General features: G+C 41.7%; 7 protein-coding genes across 7 annotated transcripts; 3 read left to right on the top strand and 4 right to left on the bottom strand.

The window, feature by feature from the left end:
* Positions 1–91: 91 nt before the first annotated feature.
* Positions 92–6,296, bottom strand: Pif1 (Pif1 DNA helicase). Its single transcript, XM_002051839.4, has 4 exons — positions 5,820–6,296; positions 4,977–5,123; positions 1,572–3,393; positions 92–1,515 (listed from the first exon to the last, which is right to left on the bottom strand). The coding sequence occupies exons 3-4, from the start codon at positions 2,535–2,537 to the stop codon at positions 487–489; spliced, it is 1,995 nt and encodes a 664-aa protein (XP_002051875.1). The 5' UTR covers positions 2,538–3,393; positions 4,977–5,123; positions 5,820–6,296; the 3' UTR covers positions 92–486.
* A 157-nt stretch (positions 6,297–6,453) lies between these two features.
* Positions 6,454–7,501, top strand: LOC6628684 (eukaryotic translation initiation factor 4E-binding protein). Its single transcript, XM_002051840.4, has 2 exons — positions 6,454–6,763; positions 6,989–7,501. The coding sequence occupies exons 1-2, from the start codon at positions 6,610–6,612 to the stop codon at positions 7,195–7,197; spliced, it is 363 nt and encodes a 120-aa protein (XP_002051876.1). The 5' UTR covers positions 6,454–6,609; the 3' UTR covers positions 7,198–7,501.
* A 1,447-nt stretch (positions 7,502–8,948) lies between these two features.
* On the top strand, positions 8,949–10,020 carry LOC6628685 (eukaryotic translation initiation factor 4E-binding protein). The gene is made up of 2 exons (XM_002051841.4): positions 8,949–9,277; positions 9,498–10,020. Exons 1-2 carry the CDS (start codon positions 9,124–9,126, stop codon positions 9,704–9,706), a joined length of 363 nt encoding a protein of 120 aa, XP_002051877.1. The 5' UTR covers positions 8,949–9,123; the 3' UTR covers positions 9,707–10,020.
* Positions 10,021–12,277: 2,257 nt separating this feature from the next.
* Pi3K21B (phosphatidylinositol 3-kinase regulatory subunit alpha) lies at positions 12,278–21,255 on the bottom strand. The gene is made up of 4 exons (XM_002051842.4): positions 20,723–21,255; positions 20,278–20,465; positions 19,485–20,185; positions 12,278–15,095 (listed from the first exon to the last, which is right to left on the bottom strand). Coding segments are annotated over exons 1-4 (1,542 nt in total). The 5' UTR covers positions 20,724–21,255; the 3' UTR covers positions 12,278–14,443.
* A 558-nt stretch (positions 21,256–21,813) lies between these two features.
* Stip1 (Stress-induced phosphoprotein 1) lies at positions 21,814–24,224 on the bottom strand. Its single transcript, XM_002051843.4, has 5 exons — positions 24,035–24,224; positions 23,667–23,949; positions 22,675–23,549; positions 22,381–22,613; positions 21,814–22,309 (listed from the first exon to the last, which is right to left on the bottom strand). The coding sequence occupies exons 1-5, from the start codon at positions 24,041–24,043 to the stop codon at positions 22,237–22,239; spliced, it is 1,473 nt and encodes a 490-aa protein (XP_002051879.1). The 5' UTR covers positions 24,044–24,224; the 3' UTR covers positions 21,814–22,236.
* A 236-nt stretch (positions 24,225–24,460) lies between these two features.
* Positions 24,461–25,901, top strand: U2af38 (U2 small nuclear riboprotein auxiliary factor 38). The gene is made up of 2 exons (XM_032438045.2): positions 24,461–24,677; positions 24,812–25,901. Exons 1-2 carry the CDS (start codon positions 24,634–24,636, stop codon positions 25,623–25,625), a joined length of 858 nt encoding a protein of 285 aa, XP_032293936.1. The 5' UTR covers positions 24,461–24,633; the 3' UTR covers positions 25,626–25,901.
* LOC6628637 (protein PET117 homolog, mitochondrial) lies at positions 25,861–26,655 on the bottom strand. Its single transcript, XM_002051845.4, has 2 exons — positions 26,293–26,655; positions 25,861–26,230 (listed from the first exon to the last, which is right to left on the bottom strand). Exons 1-2 carry the CDS (start codon positions 26,382–26,384, stop codon positions 25,975–25,977), a joined length of 348 nt encoding a protein of 115 aa, XP_002051881.1. The 5' UTR covers positions 26,385–26,655; the 3' UTR covers positions 25,861–25,974.
* Positions 26,656–26,934: the final 279 nt, after the last annotated feature.

Raw genomic sequence — 26,934 nt, 5'->3', positions numbered from 1 at the left:
TGCTTGGTTTTCATCCAGCAATAATGTTCTTTCAGTTAAGCCAGGAATGAGGACATTCTTTCTATTAGACTATGTTTAAACAAGTTGGGAATTATATTGTAAAAAAAAGTTACAAGCTAGCGTTTATTTGCGGTCTAGTCCCAGACATTTGTCGAAGATATTGTATATTGATACGAAATCAGGACGAGGAGCATATTCCTGATTACCATCAACAGTTCTTATAGAATTAATTAATCTTCGGCATCCCGAATCGTACTTGTTGTAAATAAAATTAAGACGATTTGAGACAGAGAGATTTGGTCTGGCGCCAAAAACTGTGGCAGCAATAATTGCAGATGTGTCAAATTTAAGTCTAGTTGCTAAGATTTGTCAAGGACTTTGGACTTTGAGGCAGCTCGGCGGCAGCCTCAAAATGGTAAAGCCTTGTTTCAGTCCTTACGAGCTACGAATTTGTTGCTAAAAGATCAGTCGCGGTATCGCATTTAACTAGCTTATCGAGACGAGCGGCTTGTTCATGAGACTCTTCTTGAGCTTGGCCAGGGCGCTGCTGGTGCTGCCGGCGGCGGCCGGCTTTTTGTCCTTGTTCTTGGGCCCCAGCGGTATTAGGCTGGTGTCGATGAGCCGGCGCCGGAAGTTCTTGTAGAATTGCAGCACCTGCGGATTGGCCCACACCTGCTTGGCATCGAAGTCCAGAATGCGCACGGATTGCAGCGATTTGGCGCGCGACAGCGCCACATAAGCCTGCCCAGCCTCGAACACCTTGGAGAGCGACATTTCGACGCAGTCGAGCGTCAGGCCCTGACTCTTGTGTATGGAGAAGGCCCAGGCTAGCTTGAGCGGCACCTGACGGCGTGTCAGCACGCCGCCCGTGGCCGTCTTAATGATCCACTTCTCGTGCCGGCACACGTGCTCCTGGTTGTTCTTGAAGCGCACCACGGGCAGACCCTTCTCGATGCGCACAACAACGCCGCGTGCACCATTGACCAGGCCGTTGGCTATATTGATATTCTTGAGCAGCATTACCTGTGCATTGATCTTCAGATAGAGCTGTGCGGGAGCCTGGACTTGCTGGTCGAGCTGCTTGCTCATGCCGGCATCCGAGTCCTCGGCACGGAACAGCACCTTGTCGCCGCTCAAATGCTCCAGCTTCGAATCGTTTATGGAGTTGGCATCGTTCGTGTGCGAGCACAGCTGCGTGGCCAAAATGCCATTGCCTTCGATCTTCTGCTTTGACGTGGACACCAGCCTGGCCGCGATGGTCTCGTTGACATGGCCAATGCGCAAATGGTTGAGTATTTTAACAAACTCCGGATCGGATTGACGATGCACCTGCTTCAGCTCGTAGACGCACTGGACGCAGCTCTCCCAGGCGCTGGACTGAAAGCAAAACCGCTGCACGGCCGTCTCGCCCTTGACGACGGGCGGCAGCTGGAGAAAGTCGCCGCAGAGTATCAGCTGGATGCCGCCAAATGGACGCTCGTTGCGGCGTATGTGACGCGCCACAGCCTCAATTTTCTGCAATTGTCAAGGATTAGCTTTCGTTTGTCAGTGGCTGCAGCTCGAGATCTTACCTCAAAATACTGGCCATCCACCATGGAGATCTCGTCTATGATTAGACGCTTGCATTTGCGCCAAGTCTGCGCGGCAACGGGACGCGATGCCAGCTCGAGACAACGTTGAGCCGTGGCATCGCCGCCGCCAATTCCGGCAAATGCGTGCAAGGTCGTGCCGCCAATTAGGCAGGCGGCCACGCCCGTGGATGCCGTGGCCACGGTGCCTTCCGGCGGCAGCGCCGAGATGATCTTGCGCAACAGAAAACTCTTGCCCGTGCCGGCGGAGCCCGTGAAGAAGACATTCTTGCCGGCAAGGCAGGCGCGCAACACTTCCATTTGCTCCTCGTTCAAACGCAGCGAGTCCTCCGTTTGCGTGGCGGCCAGTGGCGATGCTGCATACAGCTTTTTGGCAGCGGGCACGCTTTGGCCAGCCTCGCCGCCAGCACCCTTGAGCTCCTCGAAGCGTCGCTTTTTGGCTGCCTGCGGCGAGGGCGTGGTCGTGCTGGCACGCGTTATAAGGCCCGCCTTTTTGCGCGCCAAAACCATTTCGGCCGTGGTCACCGGTGAGATCTCCTCAAAGCTGCTGGGCCTTGAGCCCAGCATCTGTTCGCGCAGCTTCTTTTGCAAGGCCGCATCGTCCAGTGCGCCGTCTCCGCCGCCATTCATTTTGATGAATATGGTGCGCAGGAAGAGCATCAGGGTGCCGGGCGGTGCATTGGACAGGTAGAGCGAGCATTGCTCCGCCTTGAAGTTGAACGTGGCCTTGCCCTCGGCCATGAATTTCTTGTGCACCATTATGTCCTTTAGCTTGAATTTGAGCGGCTTCAGCTTTTCGGGCGTCACCTCGACGAAAATTTCACGCAAATCGTTGCGCACCAGACGCAGCGTTGCCGTCCTGTAGGCCAGCTTGCGACCGGTTATGCCCACCGCGTTCGTCCAGTGTATGTTCACCGCGCACGTTAGCACGGCATCGTTAAGATCCATAGTTGTTTTAATTAATTTATTTCAAACTAATTTCTTCAGTCCCTGGCCGGACAGCGAGTGTGCACACCTCCCGCCAAAAATAAATAATTACCGATTGTGCGTTCGATAGGCATGCTGTGCCACACTGCGTTTATCGATATTCAAACAGGGTTGTTTTATTTTTGAACGCCAGATGGCGCCAATTGACGCGCGCATTGCTCTTATTTAAATGTTAGCTGCTTGTATTATTAAAATTGCTTTTTTTTTGTATTGAGCAATGTAGTTTAGTTCTTTTGATTATAGTTTAAAATATAAGCTAATTTGACCTTCTAATTGAGTTTAAAGTTAAAGGAAGGCATTAATTTGCAGTAGTAGATGCTGAATTCTTGTCGTGTATACGTTTTCTTAATACTACGGCGTAATTAAGAAATTCATTTATAATTTACGAGCCGGTTAACGTTCAGTTTAGTTTCTTATGTAAAGTGTTCAAGTGCTGGTTGATTTCTATTCAAGAAACTACGGCCAGATAACGCGATCGAATAATGACTAACAGTTGCACAATTCAATATGAATGCAGTAAAAACAATACCTGGCCTGTTAACTGATAAATAAATAATATACATGAGCAGCCAGAAACAGAGAATCACTTGATTTAAGTCTCTCTTTGCTCAAATAGAGAACTTTTCAATTAGCTAACAAACCTGCCGAATAGAGCATGGATTTCATGGCTGCCAAGATGGTTGAAAATGAAGGAAAGCTTTTAACAATAAAGAGGCCGGAATCACTATTTATTCGCGGGTCGCGTCATCAACCATTGTTTTATTCTCGTGAGGGCAATAAAACTGGCTATTCCATAAGTTCATGCAACTCGCGTGTTCTGAAAGTGAAAGAAACAAAAAAAGTTCATTGATCGTTGCGAAGGTTTCAAGTTCCTTTTCGAAAATTTCCATAGTTTCTTTTACTTTACTCTTACTGCAATGCATTATTGATGGACCACCAATTTTTTTTTTTTTTTTTTTTGGTATATTTTGGAATCGCATTTCGGAAATAATGCGAAATTCGTACAGTTTCGACTTATCAGCTTGGCTATTGAACCTATTCCTCGAGCTAGTCGTGCTGCAGATTGTCTTCTCAAGAAAATAAAAATAAAAAAAAAAACGCGCCGTGCAGTCTGAACCTCGATATAGCGCGTATCTTCTAGGGCGTAACTCAAGGCTTCATTTTGATACGAGCTTCTGATTTGTAGGCCTAATAAATATTGTCCTTTGTTTACAATATTCTATTTGGTTTATTTTGGTTTGTTTTTCATAATTCGAATAAACAAAGTCAACTGATTCGAATTTTGTTGTTGTTGTTGTTCTTTTTGGGCCGGCGTCATCTTAAATAAAATACATATTTACATTTGTTTTCAGGTTTCTAGACATAAACACACAAATATTTGTTTTTGGGTCATCGACGTTGACGGACAGGCAATATGCTATTCTCTATACCCTGTAACTGGGCACTATGCCTAAATGTAAAAGAGATTAACGCAATTTTCTATATTCTCTCAAGTTGTATTTCTATATTAAGATATTAAGTCTCAAAATTATAGCATATAAAATTCGCATATCCCTTTGGAAATATGCATAAAATATTCATATTAAAAAGCGCACTTAGGCGACGATCATTTTTTCTTTTTCACATCATTATCTGCTCACAGACTAGAATAGAGGTAGGCAGCATTGTTTACTTTAGAATGCTTATCAATATTTGGCAAAAATTACATATATGACAAATGTGAATGGAATGAATAGGCCATATTTCATCTGAATTGATAAGTTCGAGTGCACTCCAATTGATACAGAAACTGAGAATTCTCAAAAATCCAAGTTAAAATGATCTAAATTTAAGAGGAAATGATAGAAAAATAAATTAAAAGGGAGAGCGAGAGAGAGGGAATCAATAACAGCATATCGGCTGTAAATAACAGAATTGTAAACCTAATAACAGCATAGCAGCTGTAAATAACAGAATTGTAATCCCAGTAGCAGCATATCAGCTGTACATAACAGAATTGTAATCCCAGTAGCAGCATATCAGCTGTACATAACAGAATTTTAATCGCAAAAAATAAGAGCGAGAGAGAGAGAGTATGTAGAGTGCGTTGTGCCCGTTGCCACTTGTTGATTAGCTTGTTTTAGGCATGCTGCTTAGGCGCCTCTCGGAGCCGGGCAGCGCAAGAGACGCCCCATTCATGAGAAACTATCAGCACATTGAATACAAATAGCTTAATTTAGATGCTAATACTATATATGTATAGACTTATAGATAGATTTTCGTACTTAAAGAGCTGCTGCTGCTGCTGCAATGGCATCGTGCAATTTCGTCAGCCGTGTGCCGAATTTAACGAAATTCGAAAAACACACACATTTTTTTAAATGCGACGGCGGGGTCTAGGGGTTGCCCCACAGATCTTACCTGTTTGCCATGCCGAAAATTTTCCCGCGACGCATTTTCTTGCCTCGGCTACTGCGCAGGTACAAACAAAAAGCGAAACTAAAACCGGTTTCCTAAATCCAAGGGGGGTTGATAAGCGAGCAGGAGAGCAAGATACATATAAAGCGCCTGAAAGAGAGAGAAAGGGAGAGAGAGAGAGGAAGAGTCAGCATGAAAATCTTGCATAGGCTTACACCCGCACGTAGGGCTAACTGTTTATGTTGTTGCGCTACGTGACGGTTGGCACGGCAAAGGGGCGGGTGTGCTCTGTAATGCGGCTGTTAATCAACTCACTTAACAGGGTCAGCACTTAGGCACACATACATACATACACACTTATGTATGTCGATATGGATAAATGTAGCTGCCAATGGGGTTAATTGGTGCACAGGTGCCGGGCGAAAGGCGCAGAAAAACTTTCCTAGTGCCGACTATCTTTAGACCGAGGCCAATGGGCAAGTGCGTTGCCACAGATCTGTACGATTTGAACATAAATTAAAGCACGTGGCTTTCATGTTAACCTTGCTGCTATTGATAAATCTGCGGCGATCGTGGGTGGCAGCTATTGTCCCACATTAACGGGGGGCTGCTACACGTGGTGCCATTACAACCAACCGCAGATCAGGCTATGGCCAATGGCCAAAATGGCAAATGGCAAACTACGTCGCAATTGGCTGCTAAGTAGCATAATTTTCACGAACTGTCGTCAACAGCGCCCCCGCACGTTGTTATTGCGGCTCGTGGCGCACAATTTAATTGGTATGCTGCCTGGCCAAACGCGTCAGCCAATTGGACCGGCAACGTGTCTTTATGTTAATTACTTACTTGCGTATGTTTTTTGTGCTTTTTTTCCTAATAATGAGCGGGTGAGTCAACAAAATGCAATCGTGCGGCAATCGATGCGAGTGTTATCGATATACGATATTCTGGTTCTTCTTGTTTGTGCGTTTTGTCTACACACACATACATATGTATGTATTTCTACATAACTGTTTACCAATAAATACAAGCGGCAAAGATAAACAGATTAGAACCGGTCAACAACAGCCCGCGACCGATCAAGGCTGACGCCGTCCCAGACGCCACAGCAAAACCGAAATGAGTCGAACACTCTGGTCTGCATTGGCAAGATATAGAAAAAAGAAAGAAAATAAAAAAAACAACAACAGCAATAAATATATTGCACAGGAATAACAACAACCATATACTGCTAGTACTACGCAGAAATTTTGTAGAATACAAAACAAGCAAGAAGCAACAACAAAAACATCAGCAGACGGCTACCCTGCTGAGCGTGAGAGTGAGAGAGCGCGCGAAGAGAGCACAATGTGCAATTGCTGCGTGTGTGTGCGTGTGTATGTGTGCGTTTGTTTTGTTTGCACGCTTAACGGCGCGAAAGAGGAAGAGCCAGCAGTATAAATACTGCTCCCCACGGCTGTTGGGCGTCAATTGGACTCGCAGAGCGACCAAGTCAGCACACACAGCAGCAGCAGCAGCAGCAGCTAAACAGCAATAGCCAAATTCAACAACGCAGTTTCGCGCAAACAATAGTCGTTCGATTACGATTTACAAGTTTCTTTTAAAGTAACAAAGTTGCATAAACAAGAAAAAGAAGATGTCTGCATCTCCCACCGCTCGCCAAGCCTTCTCGCATGCGCTGCCCCTGGCCATGACGAAGACCAAGAAGGTTGTGATAACCGATCCCATCCAAATGCCGGAAGTGTACTCCTCCACGCCCGGCGGCACCCTCTACTCCACGACACCTGGCGGTAAGTTGATGCAACTTTGACAATTTTGGCAACTGTGAATCAGCTGTCTGATAACAATCCCAGACTCGGACTCGGCCTCGAACTCAGTCTGGCCAGGCGCACATGTCCGTGACTCATGAATTTTAAAATGAGCTCGTGCAGCTGTGCCTTATCACCTGTTCAGAGTCTGATGCAATTATCAATTAAATGTAGACTAATAGTTGATTTCCCACCGTATCTTTGCAGGCACCAAGGTGATCTATGAACGGGCCTTCATGAAGAACCTGCGTGGATCCCCGTTGAGCCAAACGCCGCCCAGCAATATACCCAGCTGCCTGCTGCGCGGCACGCCCCGCACACCCTTCCGCAAGTGTGTGCCCGTTCCCACAGACCTGGCGAAGAAGACGCAATCGCTGAAAATCGAGGAACAGGAGCAGTTCCAGCTGGAGCTGTAAATGCAGACAGCGCACACCAAGAACAAAGCATCCCAATTCCAAGCAGCTACTGCCAAAACGCACAAACATCATCCATCCAGAATGTTTTTATCATTAGCCAACCAACTAGTTGTATATTGTCGCACCTGACGCTGATCTTATAGGGCTAGCTCTCATATTTATGCCATCTAGTTGTCCATGTAGCTCTTAAGTGGTTCGTTCCTAGTTTAGTTGTCAGTCATATTGACTGAGTTTGTGTTAATTTAATTGATTCATTTTAGTTGGTAAGCGACTCATGCAATAAACACTTGATGTTAATGTTGAATTATTGTATCTCTGTATATTTTATCAGCTGCTGGACCTTGAGAGCTGACTAGCCAAGTTATCTATAAGCTGCTCGAGTGTGTATTTCCATTTCACCTTGATGCGAATATTCCATCTATGAGTGTGTATGTGTTTCATGTATTTTGGGGGGCGGGGTTTATTGAACCCCGTTCTCTGGAAATACCGGCCGGCATCTGTCGAATCAAGAGAAATGCGTTCAGAAACTACTGCGCAGTTTGCACTCGGAGTTCTCTGGCCGAAAAGACTTAAAGACCAGATCTTAAAGCGACGATGACAACATTCGTAGGAAACGGCAAATGCAGATATTCCTGCCTTATAAATGGTCCACCTATTCCGAGAAGCAATATCTGACTGCGGCATTAACATTTCTCTATAATATTTGGTCTAGTATATTATATAATCTCTGAGAGATCGACAATGAGTTCAGTCAGATGGATTGGAGCAGAGGCTATTCTGTCTCTGTTCCTTCTATACCCCTTTCCCGAAATCTGAAATTCTTAAAGGGACGGCATCTCCCATGCCGGGTTATATATGCAAGTGGATGGTGAGCTTAGTTAATATCTGGTCAAGTAAATCTTTCTGTGTTCATGCAAAGTATTCTTTCAGTTTTAAGTTAACTTGGCACATATTCATCCAATTTTGGATATATCCACAAATGTCGGCCGAATCGGAACACTATATTATAGATTATCAAGAATATTGCTTAATTATGAAACTATTTTTTGTTTGTCATTTTAAAGATATTTCCAGAAAATGTTCTTCAATTCCGTACTAGTATAATATATATGTATATATATATCGGTCAAAATGTAATACTTCTATAATATAAAGTTAAGAGATTATTTATATTGTCGCCATATATAACTGACCTGTAGTTGCCAGTTCCTGAATATACTATAAAAACTATAAAAATATATCGAAAATTAAATACATATATGATAACTCATGAAAATAACTGAATTGAGCACATTTCTGGCCTAATTATTAATTGATACGAAGTCTTATGCAAGAAATTGTAAACAAAAAAACAACTAATTAGATAAATAACAATGCAGAATGTGTAAACAACGTTATGCCGCATGTAAGGCTGGTCATGAACGGGTTTAGAAGGTATTCAAGAGATATGTATGTATGAGCGTCCCTTTCAACACTACCAAAACCGTTTAGTACTAATTCATAAGAATTGGTAAACGAAAAAAAAACAAAATCAAACTACATTTACATATATTACACAGGCAACAACAACAAGAAAGCAAGCACAGCGAGAGAGCGAAAGAAAATGAGAGAGAGAGAGAGAGCGCGCATTGCAGTGACGCGCTGCTGCCGAGACGTGCGCTTCGGTGACTTTGTTTACGTTCGTCACGATTGAAAGAAGAAGAGCAAGCAGTATAAATACAGCTGCCAAATGCCGTCGAGTGTCAATTGGACTCGTGAAGCGAACCAAGCACGTTCTACAGCGCGTCAACAGCTGATAAGCAGAAGTCAAAGGCAGCGACAAATTCAACAACGCAGTTTCGCGCAAACAAACAAAAGTCGTTCGATTACGATTTACAAGTTTTTTTTTGTAAAGTAACGGAAAGTTTCCTAATCAAGAAAAAGAAGATGTCTGCATCTCCCACCGCTCGCCAAGCCTTCTCGCATGCGCTGCCCCTGGCCATGACGAAGACCAAGAAAGTTGTGATAACCGATCCCATCCAAATGCCGGAAGTGTACTCCTCCACGCCCGGCGGCACCCTCTACTCCACGACACCTGGCGGTATGTTGATGCAACTTTGACAATTTTGGCAACTGTGAATCAGCTGTCTGATAACAATCCCAGACTCGGACTCGAACTCAGTCTGGCCAGGCGCACATGTTCGTGACTCATGAATATTTTCTGTGAGCTCGTGCAGCTGTGTCTTATCACCTGTGCAGAGTCTGATGCAATTGTCAATTAAATGTAGACTAATAGTTGATTTCCCACCTTATCTTTGCAGGCACCAAGGTGATCTATGAACGGGCCTTCATGAAGAACCTGCGTGGATCCCCGTTGAGCCAAACGCCGCCCAGCAATATACCCAGCTGCCTGCTGCGCGGCACGCCCCGCACACCCTTCCGCAAGTGTGTGCCCGTGCCCACAGACCTGGCGAAGAAGACGCAATCGCTGAAAATCGAGGAACAGGAGCAGTTCCAGTTGGAGCTGTAATTGCTTTTCAATTCCAACGAGCTACTGCCAAAACGCATGCATTCATTCAATCAAAAAAAAATGTTATCATTAGCCATCAATTAGTTGTATATTATCACACCTGATATTGATCTTGTAGTGTTAGCTCTAAAGATTGCCACTAAATTGTTGATATAGCTTTAAGTTTTAAGTCCGATTTTCAGTCACATTGACTGAGTTGAGTTTGTTTTCTATTTATCATCTAATACTTAAGCAACATGCAATAGCCTTGAAAGGCTTTCTCTAATGAAACGATTTAATCAATGATAAGAAACGATTGTTCCCAATTCTGTCAATTCACCTTGGGATATTTGTATGGGGTTTGTTGAACTGCCGAAAATACCGGCCGGCACATGTCTGCCGAAACTGTAAACAACAACAACTCGCGTGGTGAGCTTCGCAAACTATGTATGCGCGTGGCAGCGGCTCATAACCCACATTCTGTCTATGCAAACATATGTACATATCCATATACATATACACGTGCACACACACACACACATTCAAGAGAGAGCAGCAGCAGCCCGGCAAATAGATTTTTAAACAACTGCGCAGTTAGCTGCGAATCGCCCCCTCAGCGTTCGTTCGCAGTACGCATTTGCTGGCCGGCGGTCGGGCGGGTGGGCGGTCGGTCGCACGCTTGGGATTGAAACCACAAAACCAACGCCTCGAATATTGCGCATAACATTTAATTCAAACTAAGTGCGGTCAACTCTTTGTACATGTACCTACTAATACATACATATGTATGTGTAAATATGTTCGCTTTATGTTTGCTGCAAACGTTTGTGTTTTTTTGTTGTTTTGGCTATGCAGCCCTGGCAGTTTAGCGCATTTAAACACAGCATACTTTTTAGCGCGCTATTTTAATATGAAATGCATTATCTACAGGAAATTTGCAGCAATTTTATTCTATTCATTTCATTTATAATATAAATAATTGAAACAATTTATTAATTAAAGGCACAACTAAAAGTTTATGAGAATGGGTTATTAGCGAAATCACAACGTAAGCAAATATATTAACTTATTTGTGCATACAAACTTGTGTGTATAAATATACTTTTTGTACACATGTGTGTGTGTGTGTGTGTATGCACTAGTTTCTGCCAAAATAATAAAACATTTTGCATTTTAGTCGCATAAATCATTGAATTAATTGCCGTATGTTTATATCACATTCATATTTGGCAAATTGAATAACTTGTTGATTTTCAACATGGGATTTTAAATGGGACTTATGGAATTTGCTGCGCAAATAAATAATTTCCCAAATATTAAAAGGCGTTATATTTAGCACAGTAAAGCTCATGGCCTTAACAGTTTCTCAAAATAGAAAAAGAACCTAATAATTTTGTATTATATTTGATAACACACAGCCATAAGAATCACAAGCCAATAAAAGGCGATAAAAATGCGATTTGTATTATTTGACAGTTTCTGCTAGCGGGGTGGCTAAAATGGTCAAAGAACACTTTCAACAGAATTGTTGAGATTTATGACAGTTTTACTTACACTCATAGATAAAGAATTTGAATTTCCCAATTCTTAAATTGTAATCTATTTGAATAAGCAAGAAATATATGTTAATTTTCATCAGAATAGAAAAATTAACTTGGGAAATTCAAACTGACATATGTATATACTTTAAGATTACCCTAGGGTATTAGCAAAGTTTTGCTACTCACCAAGGGACTTTTAACTTAAATTTCCTTAAAAAACGCCAACTTGCACAATTGCCCAAAACGGTAGCTTCAAAAAAAAGGGTTTTTAATTTGTAATAATAGCACGATAAAAGTGAACTTGTTCATGTTTAAGCTTTTACAGCCCGGCCACACAACATGACTATATAAATAGGTGAAACCAGCGAATTCCTTTGGACTACAATTCGAATGTTGGACCAAGTATCATGAGCTGATCTCGTGTTTGCTGCCAAATTGTTTGTCATTCGTTGGATAGAGCAGGGCGCGTGATTTCCAGCGTATTCCCTGACTTTGGGCTCGCGTTTCACACAGCTCAGCAGAAAAGCTCGCAGCGGGGCGAACGCTTCCAACGAAAGCCCTTCCCCTCCTGCCCAACCCGATCGCGCTATCCAACCATCGAGCATAACCCAACAAAAGTCCAATAAGAACTGGCGTGTAAAATAAAGTCTAGCAAATATGCCGTTGCTTTGTTGTTTGTTGTTGCTCTTTCCCATCTTTCACATCAGCATGAATATATTGTGTATATATAAATTTTCTTTTACTTATTGTTTCATTTTATTTTCATTTTGTTATTTACGAACATTCTTTTGTTTGTCGTTGTTTTTGTTGTTGTTGTTTAGACACAAAATACAAATGGATACATACATACATACATTTTTTTTTTTAATTTCTCTCTAATATCTACTACAAAAAATTGTTTTCTGTTGTTGTTGTTTCTGTTGAACCGATTGTGGCAGGTTGTGCTTAAGAACTACAACATATAGCATTTATATATATATATATATATATCTAAATATATTTATACATATATATGTGTTTCATATAAAAAATACAACAAATTTGCAATTCGTTATCATTCTCATCATATTTTTTGCGCTTCTTCTTCCTTTCTTCCTTTTTTTTTTTTAACATTTTGTTTCACAATTTTTGTAACTTTCTCATTTAACATTTAAGTATGGCAAAAACAAAAAGAAAATCTAATCAATATTAAACTCGTACAAATTTAAAATACAAATTTCGTTTTTAGTTTTGTTTTTTCTCTTGTTTTGTTTTGTGTGTAATTTTTTTTTTTTTATGTTTGAAACTCGTTTTTTACACACTAAATTTTTAAAACTTATAAAATACTACAACGTAGGAGATCCGACGAAATCTCATAGCATTAGAAAATAAAAAAAAAATTATTTATATATCTATACATAATTATGGTATAAACACATGAAATTATTGTATTACAAGTTAAATATATTAAATTAAGTGTTACATATACATTATTACATATACAAAGTTGCATTTAAAAAAAAATAATAATAATAATAATTGTGGTGAGTGTTGTTGTTGTTGTTGTTGTGTATTGTTGTTGTTGTTGTTGTGTGTTGGTAACATAAAACAAAATTGGCAACAGGAAGCGCAGCGATTAACAATTTCGGCCACACCGAAACCGAATGCCCTTTCCAAAACAAAGCGAACTCTCAACAAACTTAACTTTTCTTTTCTGCTCTTTTGCTTTTCTCGCTCAACTTTAAACAAACACAAATTGCACAAAACTTATTTTAAATACGAGTTAGTAGGTTTTCTTTTTTTTTTGTTTTTTTTTTTTTTTGGAAAGAGCATGTAAAAAACGCATAGCAGGTGGGTTAAAGGTATGTTTACAGATATATATATCTATATATATATATTGTTTTTGTATATATAAATTACGAACTGAAGCTTCTTTTTGTTTTTGCATATTGCAGCAGATTCCGTTGACGGGTTTTTTTGTTTTTTTTTCCTCTTCTATCTTTCTTCTTCCTCTTCTTTTTTGTCTTTTTATGGAGCATTTTATTGCATGACCATGTTTTTTGTTTTAATTGTATAAATAACAAATGTAAAAAGTTTTTTTTTTTAGTTTTGTTTTTGTTTCGTTTGCCGATTGCACTTTTGTTTTTGTTGCTGCTGTGTGTGTGTGCGTGTGTGTGTGTATGTGTGTGTGTGCGTGTGTGTGTGCGTGTGTGTGTGTTAAGGTATGCTGTCTATAGACTTAAAAAGCGTGTAGAAAAACTAAACACAAAAGAACTTTAGATGTTTGACAAAAGAAATTGTGTTCATGATATCAATTAGCAACAGACAACTGATCACTTATCACTGATCACTGATCACTGATCACTGATCGCTGATCACCGATCACCGATCGGTTTAAACGTACGTATTTTATAAATTGTGCTTAAAAACTAATTCAAAATCAATAAAGACTTTCAATAACAACAAATAATTTGGTGGTCGAATTGTTTCTCTTCTTTTCAATAAATCGCAGCTGTATTATCAAAATCAGCCAAACGATCGACCCGATTTCCAAAGAACTACATATATATATATGTAATTATATATATACATATGTGGGATATTTACAATAAACAGACGACAATGTTGTAATTTTTAATTTTTTATAGCTGTTCGATTGAGAATTGCTCGAGAACGCGCAGCGTGCGAGCTACACCGATTTTATAATATACATATACATATAAATATATATATATATATATATAGATATATATAGATGCATATGTATATACAGCGGATGCTTCTTAGTTACGATTTTGTGGCTTTAACCACCTTCAATTTACATAGCACTTGGCTTGACCTTTTATCACCTGTATCAAGCGAAATGCATTCTTACAAAAACAAACGAAAATATACACACATATATATATAGTTAGGCATGCCATATATATATATATATATATGTATATATATATATGGATAATAAACAACATCAACATGGATCACCAAATTACTTGTTTCGCTTGCAGTTTTGCGACGCAGTTGAACTGCGGCCATCACACACACAAAAAATGGTATTTTCTTCATTTTAAATATTATATTAGTTAAGAGAGATAGTTTTAGATTGGGGCCTGGCGCCGGGCGCCTGGCGGCCAGGCATACCTATGAGAGTTAGTAGCCAGGCCGTCGATTGGACAGTTTAGCAAGGGGGGGTGAGGAGGGAGGTAGGCAGGGAGGAGATTTGTGTGCCAGGCATCGCCTATTGCGATGTGCTAAAATTTGATGGCGAGATGGAAGCTGGCGGCGTTTCCGTTTCGCTGCTGAGCGATGCATCGACAGCATCATGGCCACTGTGCTCCCGCGATCTGGTTGTGGGTATGGGCGCACTGCTCGCCGGCGGCGGCGGCATCAATGTTGTCTGTTGGGCCAGACGCTCCTGTTCCTGTTCCAGTTCCAGTTCCTCCTGCAGCTGCTCCAATATGTGCTGTTTGTTTTGCGTCCAATAGAGGACGGGTATGCGCAGGACTGTCGTCAGCGTATCGTTGTGCTCCTCCAGCGAATTGGTGGCATAGTGCTCGACCAGTTTCTTGAGCGAGGGATATATGTTGTAGGGCGCCGCAAAGCCCAGGCCGCTTTCCGTTTCGTAGATGATGCAGTGATGAATGCCCGCCTTGCAGACAATCGACAGCGCATAGTGGCCCACGTCGCGGGCGCGTATCAGGAATGTGCCCGTTGGCGCGCCCTTTAGCAGCTCCTCGGCATCGTGCCGCTTGGCATCCTTGATTAGCCACAGCGATTCGTTGCGATGCGGCTGATTGGAGGCCTTCTCATAGTTCTGCTGCAGCTCATCGAAGCCCATCTCCAGTAAAACGTTCAGATCGTCCTCGGTTAGACCAAAGCCCTTCAGACGCCTGCAAAGAGTTAACCGATCTTTAGTCGTGCTCCGAGTATCCAAAATACGATTTAACTAAACTAACAAGGCCAACACTGTCGTCGATGTGTGTCACATTAAGCAACTGCCCAACTCGATTTGTCTTTAAATGTGATATACATCAATTCATGTTTCTTATCAGACCTTGTCCGAGGTCGCATTAAGACGTTGACCAATTGCTAGCCCAGCTTGTATTTAGATAAGGAAGTTCGCCAAGTTGTGGGCGTTCGATTTATGGGCGATTAGTAAGTGTGTGCATTAAATGAAATCACGAAATTCATATTTAATGTTATTAAATAGCCCGCCCATTAGGAGATATATATGCATGTATATATATAATTTGGATCGATATCAAGAGCTGAGCAGATACTATAGTCGGCCTTTGCTCGAACGCAATGGAAATATGTCGCACATCATTCGTTTTGTGTTTCTTTGCGAATTTAATGAAAAACTAAAAATATAAGTAAGACATAAATTTAGAAAGAACGCAAACAAAACAAACGAATGACGAGAAAATTCAAAATGTATGCGAGTTGATTTTATAAATGGATTCTATAGACAATGACAATATATCAATCCGTATGGCATCTGCAGGATCATTCGTTCAAAATTAACACATTTGCCGATCTCTCCGATGTCTTATCTGGCGAACGGCAGCCCAGTTCGAATCGTTTCCCTCGTACGACCTAAACCTCTGCTCTGTGACGCGCATGACACGACGAATTCGCAGATACCCGAATAGTGAGAATGGCCGGAGCAGTAAACGCGACTTGGCGCATGTATGCCAGCCCGAGATGGTCTATGCCTAATCTTAATTAAAATAAAGACTTTAAACAACAACAACAACAACAAATAATGGAAGGAAAAAGGTTTGCGAACATAGTATATAGAGAAACGTCAAGACAAAAAAAAAAAAAAAAAAGCGAAAAGAAAAAAATTTTAAGCACTTGGCAAACAAAAATGCTCGTCAGCCAGATAACGATAGTGCCTTATCTGGCTCCAACCGAGCTGGAGGCACAATGCGCAACACGCCAATAGAAACCAAGAGGCCAGTCATATTCACACAGAGCTCTACGGCTGCGATGACAAACTCTTCAGGAATAGAGGATGGGAATAGCCAAAAGACGACTAACGAATACCCTGTACGCAGCGCGAAGCTGTCGCTTCAACTTCCCTTTTCTACCTGTAGCCAAAGCTTAGCGGCTGAATACCTTCTGCAGGTGTATATAGGCCAGGGCAGACTAGAAAATACCCTATAACCAGCTTCAAACTGCATTTCTAGCCTCCTTTTAACTATATAGTATATACACGAAAACTTAAACTTGGTAGCTATTCAAAAAGTTTTCTAGATCTGTGTTTACTCTTAAAGATTCGGCACATCAGATTTGGTGTTGATGCTGATCAGGAATATATAGATGTCTATATAAATTATATGTGGTTGGAGATGACCCTTCTCCCTCTATGCCTTATTAACATCATGAGGTAATTAATTAATAGCTTCTACAAGAATATATAAAACAAGGAAGACTTTCCCAGGTGACGAGCTGCCTCTCTAGCTTCCTCTCTAGCTTTTATGAATTTGGGAAGCACGGCGACAAGATTCTAAATACCACATTTGGGTTCTTTAATACTTGAAGCGCCGAGATGTGCGCCAGAAATAGAATTTTCTCATCGCTTGTTATCGATTTCAAGATTAGGGAAGAAATCAAATAATTTACGCGTCCTACAGAAGGAAAAATCAAAGTAGGTCTAATACAAAATCTATCTAGATCTTAAACAACTCGTTCATGCTGAACAAGAATATATATTCTTTTTATCTAAATTCCACAATTGTTGTATAGAATTCAATAGAATTCTCCTATAATCAAAGATGTATCTAGATCTTAACCAACTGCACAAGAATATGTATAAGATTTTAGTAGGAAATACACAAGCTGTAAAAATGAAAGGGAAGCCGCTTGAACAAAATTCTGGTTGCCAGGAACCCTTCAGATAAACAACCTAGACTATGAGCCTAAAATAAAAACCAGTAAGATACTTCGTATAGATAAGTGAGAAATGTGTTCTTGTACTGAAAAGATCTTAGAGCGCGAAACAGCATAGATAAAATAAAAGCAATTGTTATCTTTCGGTAGCCATAAATTGAATTCCTTGGCGGATATACGATACACAACTCGTATGTGCTCGGCCTTTTATTGCCAGGTCTATATGGGGTAGTCCGATATTCAACAAGATGTTGCCCACATGCTGAGAACAGGGCGAGGCACATAATTAAATAAAAGCTAGCTCCAATAAAAACTCAATTTGAGCGTTGGAAAACAAACAAAATTGCTTCAACCTATTTCGACAAGCGTAGTGGCTGACTTTTCAATTTTTATATATAATTAGTTTAATTCTGCAAAGTATATACCCATTGGGTATTTAACACATTTTGCGACAGATAAATATATATATATATATATGTGTATTTAATGCCGTTTGCAAGGCTAATAGAAAAAAAGCTTGTGAGATTCCCAGGCAGATAAGCAACAGATGTTTAGTGAAGTCTGAAGTCTGATAAAGAGTCAAGTTTTAGTTTGTATTTTTGGCGTGCACAAAAAAAAACAAAAGTCCGACGAGATTTAATAAAGATAAAAGCAAGCGTAGACAAACTGTTGCGAATGTTAAAATGTGTGTTAGGGCACAGTTCTAAAATGGTTCAAGGCTTGTCTAATTAACGTTATCTTCATCATCATTATCATCATCGATGACGAATCTAAGGCATATCGTTAAGTGTTATTAGCACAATGACATTAGCTGAATGCGACAGTTGAAGCTCGAGCTTTAGCTTAACTTAACTGAAGCACTTAATCAAAAGCTTCAAGAGCGACAATTCCAGCTCGAACTTAAACTTTAAGCCTTCCACATTACACTCGAACAAAAGCACTTAATCAAAAGCTTCGAGTTTTTCAAATGCTTTTGAGCTTAAAGCGACATTTCTAACTCAAGCTTAAGCTTTAAGCCTTCCATATTAGACTCGCACAAAATCAATTAATCACAAGCTTCAAAGCTTTCAATGTGCTTTTGCAAGAGCCACAACTCTGAAACGAGACAAAAACGAAACATATTGTTTTGACTGCCGCCTGACAGCACTTAAAATATTTATGATTTCTGTGCAAAAGCAGAAAATAAAATTTATGATTCTCAATAATTCGCTTGGCATACATTTTGAGGTATTCATTCGTATTCTTGAAAACGTGTAAAACTGTCAACGGGGGCTTATGGAAATGTGTTTTGTTAGCGGATTTGAATTACAAGCGGCAAACGAGAGGGATTTCAATTTATATATAAATATATTTTATATATATGCACATACAGTGAAAGCTCCTCATGAGCGAACATTTACATTGAAATTTACATTATTATCTTCCCTATGAGCTTTAATCATAAACAGAAGCTGACTTCCCTGTTTTGCAAGACTTTAAATAAGTCTTGCTGAGTTCTAGACATACTTTTTGTATGTACGACAAAAGTTTCTTTCTACAAAAAGTTGAGCATCCATTGGGAAAGAAAACTATCTTAGAGTAAGACCACAAATTTCGGCCAGCTATAAGAGAAGTTCGTCCATTAAGGCACCCTTCACTGTACTTTGGATAGATACATATATAAAATGCATTGTCTGGTTGCCTGCCTCAACTGTTCGCTAAGCTTATCAACCATTGTCATTGGCTTAGGGACGTGTTGCGGCTAAAGGGATGGTGTGGGGAGAGCGGGGGAGAACGCATCATCGAAAAAGCACAGGGTATATATTACATGCGGGCAGCACGTAGCCCAGTCAGCGTGGCGAATTGCAAGCCGAAACCAGACGAACGCTGCGAAAAGGCAAAAAGCGTTTTATTTCTATTATTATCGGTCAAACGGAAAGCGGTAACAGAGGACGGGAGCAGCGGATGGGAGCAGCGGACGGGAGCAGCGGATGGGAGCTCAAGAAAGCAGCCAAATGGCCGAGAGTCGAGCGAGCACCGCGTGTAAAATGAGCCAGAACCCAGAGCATTTAAATTCCTTGGTTGGCGAAATTGCATTGGACAATATATAATGTATATATAATAGATATATATATATATATATATATATATATATATATATATATATATATATATGCAGCCGTTGAGCATGAAACGAACGAGTGGCTGACTGACTGGCCAAAGCCCCCCCGGCCCGCTGCGCAACTCTAGCTGCGCTGCAGTGCAACCGTCCGGCTGTCTGTTGCGCTGACGCGTCGCTAATCAGTTTGGCACTCCAAAAGAAGCATATGTATATATAGATATAGATATATTATATTAATAATGAATGACGTCAGCTGACGTCGGCTGACTCTTTAGACACTTACTCAATGTGCTTGTCCTTGCGTAACTGCAATTCCTGTAGCTCCGGCTTGCTGGCATTGATCTGACGCTCCAGCAGCTGTTCCTCCTCTTTGCGCGCCTTAATATCCTGATTGAGTCGCTCCATTTTGGCGTGCATCACCTTCAGGTGCTCTTTCATGTGCAGCAAATTCTCATGCATATGCTGTTGCACATCCTGGCGCGAACATGCCCCGCTGCCGCCCGTTGCAGCCGCTGGACTGGAGCCGCCGCTGCCGCCGCTTGCGTTCACCGGCGGCTTAATCATATACGATTCAATTAACGCTATTTGCCGAAAGAACATGTTCTCCGCATTGCCAAAGACACGTTGCTGCAGCTTCCTTTCGGCCAGCTCCTCGCGTATGGCATTGAATGCGGTCTTCTTTTGGTCGAGCGCCTGTTCCTGTTGCAGCAGCAATTGGGAGCAGCGAATGAACTGTTCGCTTAGCACACGCAAATCACCCTGCGGCTGTGCTTCATCGTAGAAGGGGCAGACCATCGGATAACTGAGCGTTATGTCCAGCGTTTTGTTGTACATCTTGAGGGAATTGGTCGTATAATGGTTAATCATGTCCACAACCGAGCTGAATTGAAAGTTTTCGACAAAACCGTAATTGTCATTCATTTGGCAAATTTTGATTAGCTTCTCGTTGCCATCCTTCATCAGGGTCAATGTGTATTCGCCCTTCTGCAAGTCAAATAAATATTCACACAAATATATATACATATATATACACATACACATATATTTCCACTATTATTTTCTATATAATCAATTACCTTTGCCTGGGCATCGCGCACCAGAAAACTGCCGTCCGGTTGGCCAAACAATATGCTTTTGGCCTGCTCGCGGGTTATGCTGCCCCAATACCAGGGGGCAGAGCGTAGCTCATCCTTCTTGGAATCTCGCACCATAGACGCCGGCGCCTGTGGCCTCATCGTTGAGTAGTGCAGCGGTGAGGGATGCACTGCAAATGGGGCGCACGCGAAAAATTGGGGTAGGGCGAAATCATATTTTAGTTGCTGCTGCTTAATACACATATTTACACACACACATGGTTACACACATATGCCTATATATATATATATATATATATATATATATGCAAGCATATGTATACGCATGTGTGTGCGTAGCGGCTTTTGCTTGTTGCCAAGCGCCCCCGAAACGCATTTGAAAAGCGAATACGTTAGGCATTAGCCCTTTTGGATGTTGTATACTCACTTTTGAATTTGCGTTTGATTCCCACTATAAATTGGAATTTTTGTTGCCACTTTTTGCCAAAAAAAAAATTGTGTGTGTTTTTTTTTTATTTTTGGTATATTTATATATGACTTATTTCACGCTTACAATTTAGCGAGCACCATCTTTCTATTCTCAAATTCGCGAATCGACTGAGAAACTCGCAGGCAAACACACACACTTGTACACACACACACGCACACACACACATACACACACGCGGGCGCACACAATCGAATTCACACATGCACACAAGCATACATATAAACTATAGTTAAAACAATTAACAGCGTGCAGGAATCGGTAGTTAAAAAGGCCTTTTATTTACTTCTTGTTCGTTGCAATTAAATCGTTTTAAACGCGTTCGTTTATTTGTAGTTTCTTATTATTTATAATCAAATCACAATCAGCACACCATTTCTTTTCTTTTTTTTTTGTGGAAGAAATTGTCCTCAACACTGCATTGGCACTGGCACTGAATAGCATGTTGCGGCCATTTTTCGCTTTTCAACACTTTTGGAGAAACGTACTAAAAAATGCCGCACAAATCGCAAAATGAGTGACCACGTTTTATGCTTTGGTATTTCCCAGCCATATTTCGACTTTTTAACGGTCTAACCGAATAATTTCGAACCTCTTTTAATGGAATAACGAAGTTAAAGAATCCAAGGAATAGTAGAGCGAAAAAAAAAATGTAAAGATCTAAATTAGCTTGCAGAAGCTCTATATATAGTTCTCCAAGCCAGACCGTTCTTAATCGATCCGTATAAAACAATTTGCAACACATTCTTACCCAAATTGAACAACTAAGTGGCTAGTACAATAACTAGTTCGGGCATTCCCGTATTGTGTAACGCCTGTAATCAACATATTTGCCCTAAATAAAAAATATGTTTGTTTTTAGTTTGAAAAAATTGTTATTTACTTTGGAACGTACCGTTTGTCTTTATGTACTCTAATATAAGTTATAATGTTGTGTAAAAGCTTCTTGAAATAAATAGTATGATTGAATCTCGAGTGTTTTACGAAAGCTTTTGACAAATTAATGAATTGAATAAGCAAATATTATAATATACAATTACCATTCTTTGACTTGTATTTATTTTACATTCAAAAAAACTTATACTTTTAGAGCTAAGCTACAGCATATTTTGTAGTATGAAATTAAAAACCAGGGCATCCCAGCGGCGTCTGCGTAAATAAACTAAGCAAACATTGCAAAACAAATAGTATTTGTATTTAGTTGGTTTTCAATCATTCATATTTTCTTTACTGAATTTATAGTCATGTCAGCGTTGCGGTATTATCCAAGATAGTTTCTCATTTAGAAATATTAAGGTTCAACATGGTATTTAGTTTTGTGGCAGCGCACCGCGACATAGAAGTGCGTTCATTGTATATGCATATTGGTTGTATTATGTGTGTCTCCTGAATGTTAGCGATTTGTTTGGTTGTTGTTGTTTTCCAATTTCTTGTTTTCTAGGGTTTCGCTAATTCTAATGTATCTGTATAATGCCCGATTCCAGCAGCTTCATTATCTTGTCGGCAATGGCTGGATTTTGTAAATGTCTTGAAAATAGAGTATAGAAGATTAGAAGTTAATATAAATCATTTGAATGTTCGGTGCTTATATAACTTACTCCTTGACCGCATTTGGATCGTTTTGCATCTGTTCGAGTATCATGCGCATGGCCGGATCCTTGAGAATTTGCTGTATTTCCGGATCGGACATGGCGTTCTTGAGCACTTCTTGTGGATTACGTTGAAAGTTCATTGAACATTGACGATATCCGTCAATAGCTTCGGCATTATTGGGATCCAATTCAAGCGCCTTCTGGTATGCCGAGGAAGCCTTTGAGGTTTGTTGCATGCCCTATAATAATTGACAAAGATTACCATCAGCTGTCGTAAAAACTCGCCCTGAATGTACTTGCCTGGAGAATCTTTCCCTTTCGTATATAACCTTTGATGAATTTCTCGTCCAGCTTAATGCAAGTATCACAATCCTTCAGACCCAAATCAAAAGCGGCCAACTTTGTGTAACAGGCAGCCCGATTGCTGTACAATTTGGGATCATCGGGATTACGTTTAATGGCCTCCGTATAGTGTTTAACGGCATTGCTGTAGTCGCCCTTTTTGAAGTACTCATTGCCTTTTTCCTTTTCCTCCTCGGCCTTAACTGGATCAATGTAGGCGCGTCGCTCCTCCTCCTTAATTTTTGCCTCAACCTCGCTCAGCGAGGTCTTTATCTCCGGTGTGCGATGCTCAGACATGGCCTTCTCATAGTAGAATTTCGCCTGCTTATAGTTCTCCAGCTTGCGATAGGTGTTTCCAATGCGAGCCAAGGATTTAGCAATTAGCTTAAAATCAGCACGATTCTCACGGCCCACCTCGATGCCCTTCTCGCACTGTTTAATGCACTCATCGTACTCCTTGCGCTCAAAGTAAACGGCCGCAATATTATTATGAAACGTGATATCAGTCGGATCGTGCTCGATGGCAGCATTATAATGCTTAAGGGCAGTTTCAAAATCTTTCTTCTTATAGGCCGCGTTGCCCAGTTCCTTTTCCTTCTTGGCAAAGTACTTTTTGCGCTCCTCCTCGCTCATATCCTCCACCCGCGGCTCAGCCGGTTTTGGGGGCTCCGAGCTCTTGGACGGCGGCGCTTTTCTCTCAAAACTAGGGCTGCTCGACTGCGGATCAACGTCCATGGGTATGTCGCCCTGCGATTGCATCATGTTCAGCACCGATGCAGTTATCTCCTGACAGCCCTGCAATAGGATCGCATTTTGCGGATCGTGCTTCAAGCCTGGAGACCGGACACACACACACACACACACACACACACACACACACGCACATTATTAGTGAGGTTATGTTGTTGCGGGAGGGGTAGTAGAAGTAGTAATTATTTAAAACAACTTACCCTCATTATAGGCTTCGAGAGCCTTCATATAGTCACGCAGCCCAGCGGCCGCAACACCCTTGCGCGAATAGCCCTTCGGCCAGGTGGGATTCAGAGAGATGGTTTTCTCAGCATCTTCGAGGGCCTCCCTAAACTTGCCGGCCTTGGCAAAGGCCGCCGACCGATTACTGAATAGCACATGATTTTTGGCGTCCAGCGCAATGGCTTCTGTATATGCAGCAATCGCTTCATCGAATTTCTCGGCATTGAGCGCCGTGTTGCCCTTTTCCTTTAGTTCGTTCACCTGCAATGACGATAGTGAAAATGTACTCAGATGAGATTGCTTTGTTCCGACCATTTTGATATTTGCCAACTAGTGTGCTACCAACCTTGTCCATTTTAAGCGATTTTGAACCTCGGCTTTACTGATTAAAGTCTTAGATGTTGCTATAAACACGTCGTTACCACGCAAAGTTGTGAGCTGAAATTGCAAAAATGCCGCTGTCGGACTTTTCTAGAAATGCATGAGTCGTGCCTCGCTCAGTTCTCGTGCTCTCGCACTTGCTCTCGCACAGAAATGTCAGAAACGTGGCGTTGCCAACACGGTCTGCAATTAAAATCGGGTTGCCAGACTGTTGGTAGTACAAAATTATAATAGAAATTAATGAAAGTATGTTGGAAATGCTTGAAATTGTTGCATAACACAAAAAAACTGATCAAATATTTTTAATTAGATTGCGTGTTGATTTTTGTTAAATTTACTATGTATCGGGCAAGCAAGTTGGCAGCGCTGAACAGCTTACTTAAATTTTTTCAAGCTGGCAACGTTGTCGCAAAATACGACAGACGCTGCTTTTTGCGTGCGGCTGGGAAAATTAATATCAAATATTTGTCCAAATATAGAGAAGCAACGTTGAACAATTTCGCTGCAAACGGCACGAAGCGAAGATAATCGTTGTAAACAGCAGCCCATTACAGCAGCAGCGTAATGGCCGAATATTTGGCATCTATTTTCGGCACAGAAAAGGACAAGTAAGTAAAAACCCCCCCAACAAAAAAGGCCGCATGTTCCTTCTGTACTTTTGCGGCATGCAAACATTGTTATTGAAAAACAAAAAAAAAAAAAACAAAAAAAACCAAAACCAAAAACCAATTGCTTTTTGTAGAGTCAACTGCTCGTTTTACTTTAAAATCGGAGCGTGCCGGCATGGCGACCGCTGTTCACGCATACACAACAAGCCGACATTTTCGCAAACGGTGCTGCTGCAGAATCTGTACGTGAATCCGCAGAACTCGGCTAAATCGGCGGATGGCTCACATTTGGTTGCGAACGTTTCGGACGAGGAGATGCAGGAGCATTATGACAATTTCTTTGAGGATGTGTTCGTTGAGTGCGAGGACAAGTACGGAGAAATTGAGGAGATGAACGTGTGCGACAATTTGGGCGACCATCTAGTCGGCAATGTGTACATCAAATTCCGCAATGAGGCCGACGCCGAGAAGGCGGCAAATGATTTGAACAATCGCTGGTTTGGTGGACGACCCGTCTATTCGGAACTGTCGCCGGTCACCGATTTCCGTGAGGCCTGCTGCAGACAGTACGAAATGGGCGAATGCACAAGATCCGGCTTTTGCAATTTTATGCACCTGAAGCCCATATCAAGAGAGTTGCGGAGGTACCTATACTCGCGTCGGCGTCGCAATCGTTCGCGTTCACGTTCCCGTTCCGGTGGACCGCGGCGTCGCTCGCGCAGTCGTTCGCCGCGCCGTCGACGCGAGGAGCGCGGCATCGGCGGCGGCACAGACCGTGGCGGCGAGCGTGGCATTGTCGGTGGCACTGATCGTGGTGGCGAGCGAGGCATTGGTGGCGGCACCGATCGAGGAGATCGCAACGATCGCGATGGCAATGATCGTGATAGACGCAAAGGTGGTGGTGGTGGCGGGGGAGGAGGAGGAGGAGGCGGCGGCGGTCGATATTAATGGTCCAAAATTTGTTTGGACTTCGGACTATCAACTACGTTATTGGTGGCAATGTGAGAAAACGAAACGCCGCAGTATCGTCGTGTATTTCTCAACTCTTCACAGTCGACATTTGTTTTTTTATGATTTAGCGCATGGGGTGTCCACCACACATAATGTACAAACCAGCCGTGACACGATGTGAATTATTTGATCGAGCGCCCATTAGAATTGTAATTACTTATACACACATTCGTAATAATAAAATTGAGTAATAATTATAAAGATATAGCGAAACAGACAACGTCTTGCCATAATTACGGACATTAATGTATATTTGGTTAATTAATTAATTAAGATTTAGGCGCGCCTATAACGGTGTCTGAAGCACAGCTGCCGGCAGAACTGCATCCATAGCAGCTGCTGCTGCTGCTGCGGCTGCTGTTGCCTTTTGGGATTCGTTTGACTCGTCGTCTGGCTCGTCCTCATTCGCTTCCGTCTCCTTGTCCCGCGCCGATTTCAACTGTTTGGTCATGTCGATTTGTTGCTGCAGATTGTATCTGTTCTCGTGTTTGCGTCGCTGCTGCTGCTCCACATCGCGCAGCACGCCCTGATGCAGCTTGTAGCTGCAAAGGCGTCTCGGGTAATGTTTGATTTCATAGTAGAATGCGCCGAAAGGAATACTTACCGGTCGTCCGACTGTTTATAGTGGACATAACCTATAATGGCGCTCGAGACGCAAACCGCCAAGCTCAACGTGACCTTTGCTGCCAACGACATGCTACCGATTTAACTGCCCAATTGCGAATTGTTGAATTTTGTTCAAAATATGGTTGAATGCGAAGTTGGCTAAGTAATTGTTACGACATAGCTTGACTGAAGTTCCACAACAAACGAGCAAGTTGATAGCAAAACAAAAGCCGCTACATTTGTGCGCTCTTTTGTTTGTTTGTTATTTAACTTATCGCTTTTTAAGCTATTTAAGCACTTAGCGCTCAATTTGTGCAACAGCAAAGCATTTTCGCTAACAATTATTAAAATAATTGCCAACTTTACTCAAAATGGCCGATAGACATAACAAAGCGCCAGGGCTGCTGAGCACAACAGCTTATCGATAACAATGTGCGTAAGCGATAACACAACAAGCGCGCCATTCAATCGATTTAAATGCGCTTGTTTGAACAAGCTGCTATCTCTGGGCTAATTTTAGTTTTCATTTTTGCCTGTCGCTGTGTTTGTTTGTCCAGATTACTTGACGCAGTTGCACAGTTGATGTGCCTGATTTTAGCTACCACTCAACTGTTGTGTTTGGCCAAACAAACGTGTTGAC

This window comes from Drosophila virilis, chromosome 4, assembly GCF_030788295.1.
Source record: "Drosophila virilis strain 15010-1051.87 chromosome 4, Dvir_AGI_RSII-ME, whole genome shotgun sequence".
NCBI lineage: Eukaryota > Metazoa > Arthropoda > Insecta > Diptera > Drosophilidae > Drosophila > Drosophila virilis.
Note: the sequence above shows the minus strand (reverse complement) of the source record. Positions and strands in the feature narration are given on the sequence as shown.

Coding starts and splice junctions, on each gene's coding strand:
- LOC6628685 (XM_002051841.4), top strand. CDS start 9,124: ATGTCTGCATCTCCCACCGCTCGCCAAGCCTTCTCGCATGCGCTGCCC. Junction 9,278..9,497: donor CTACTCCACGACACCTGGCG/GTATGTTGATGC, acceptor TTATCTTTGCAG/GCACCAAGGTGATCTATGAA.
- LOC6628637 (XM_002051845.4), bottom strand. CDS start 26,384: ATGTCGTTGGCAGCAAAGGTCACGTTGAGCTTGGCGGTTTGCGTCTCG. Junction 26,231..26,292: donor TATAAACAGTCGGACGACCG/GTAAGTATTCCT, acceptor ACGCCTTTGCAG/CTACAAGCTGCATCAGGGCG.
- Pif1 (XM_002051839.4), bottom strand. CDS start 2,537: ATGGATCTTAACGATGCCGTGCTAACGTGCGCGGTGAACATACACTGG. Junction 1,516..1,571: donor TGGATGGCCAGTATTTTGAG/GTAAGATCTCGA, acceptor TGACAATTGCAG/AAAATTGAGGCTGTGGCGCG.
- LOC6628684 (XM_002051840.4), top strand. CDS start 6,610: ATGTCTGCATCTCCCACCGCTCGCCAAGCCTTCTCGCATGCGCTGCCC. Junction 6,764..6,988: donor CTACTCCACGACACCTGGCG/GTAAGTTGATGC, acceptor GTATCTTTGCAG/GCACCAAGGTGATCTATGAA.
- U2af38 (XM_032438045.2), top strand. CDS start 24,634: ATGGCCGAATATTTGGCATCTATTTTCGGCACAGAAAAGGACAA. Junction 24,678..24,811: donor TTCGGCACAGAAAAGGACAA/GTAAGTAAAAAC, acceptor TGCTTTTTGTAG/AGTCAACTGCTCGTTTTACT.
- Stip1 (XM_002051843.4), bottom strand. Junction 23,550..23,666: donor TCTCGAAGCCTATAATGAGG/GTAAGTTGTTTT, acceptor TCCGGTCTCCAG/GCTTGAAGCACGATCCGCAA. Junction 22,310..22,380: donor GATCCAAATGCGGTCAAGGA/GTAAGTTATATA, acceptor TCTATTTTCAAG/ACATTTACAAAATCCAGCCA.
- Pi3K21B (XM_002051842.4), bottom strand. Junction 20,186..20,277: donor TGCGCGATGCCCAGGCAAAG/GTAATTGATTAT, acceptor TTTGACTTGCAG/AAGGGCGAATACACATTGAC. Junction 15,096..19,484: donor CGCAAGGACAAGCACATTGA/GTAAGTGTCTAA, acceptor AACTCTTTGCAG/GCGTCTGAAGGGCTTTGGTC.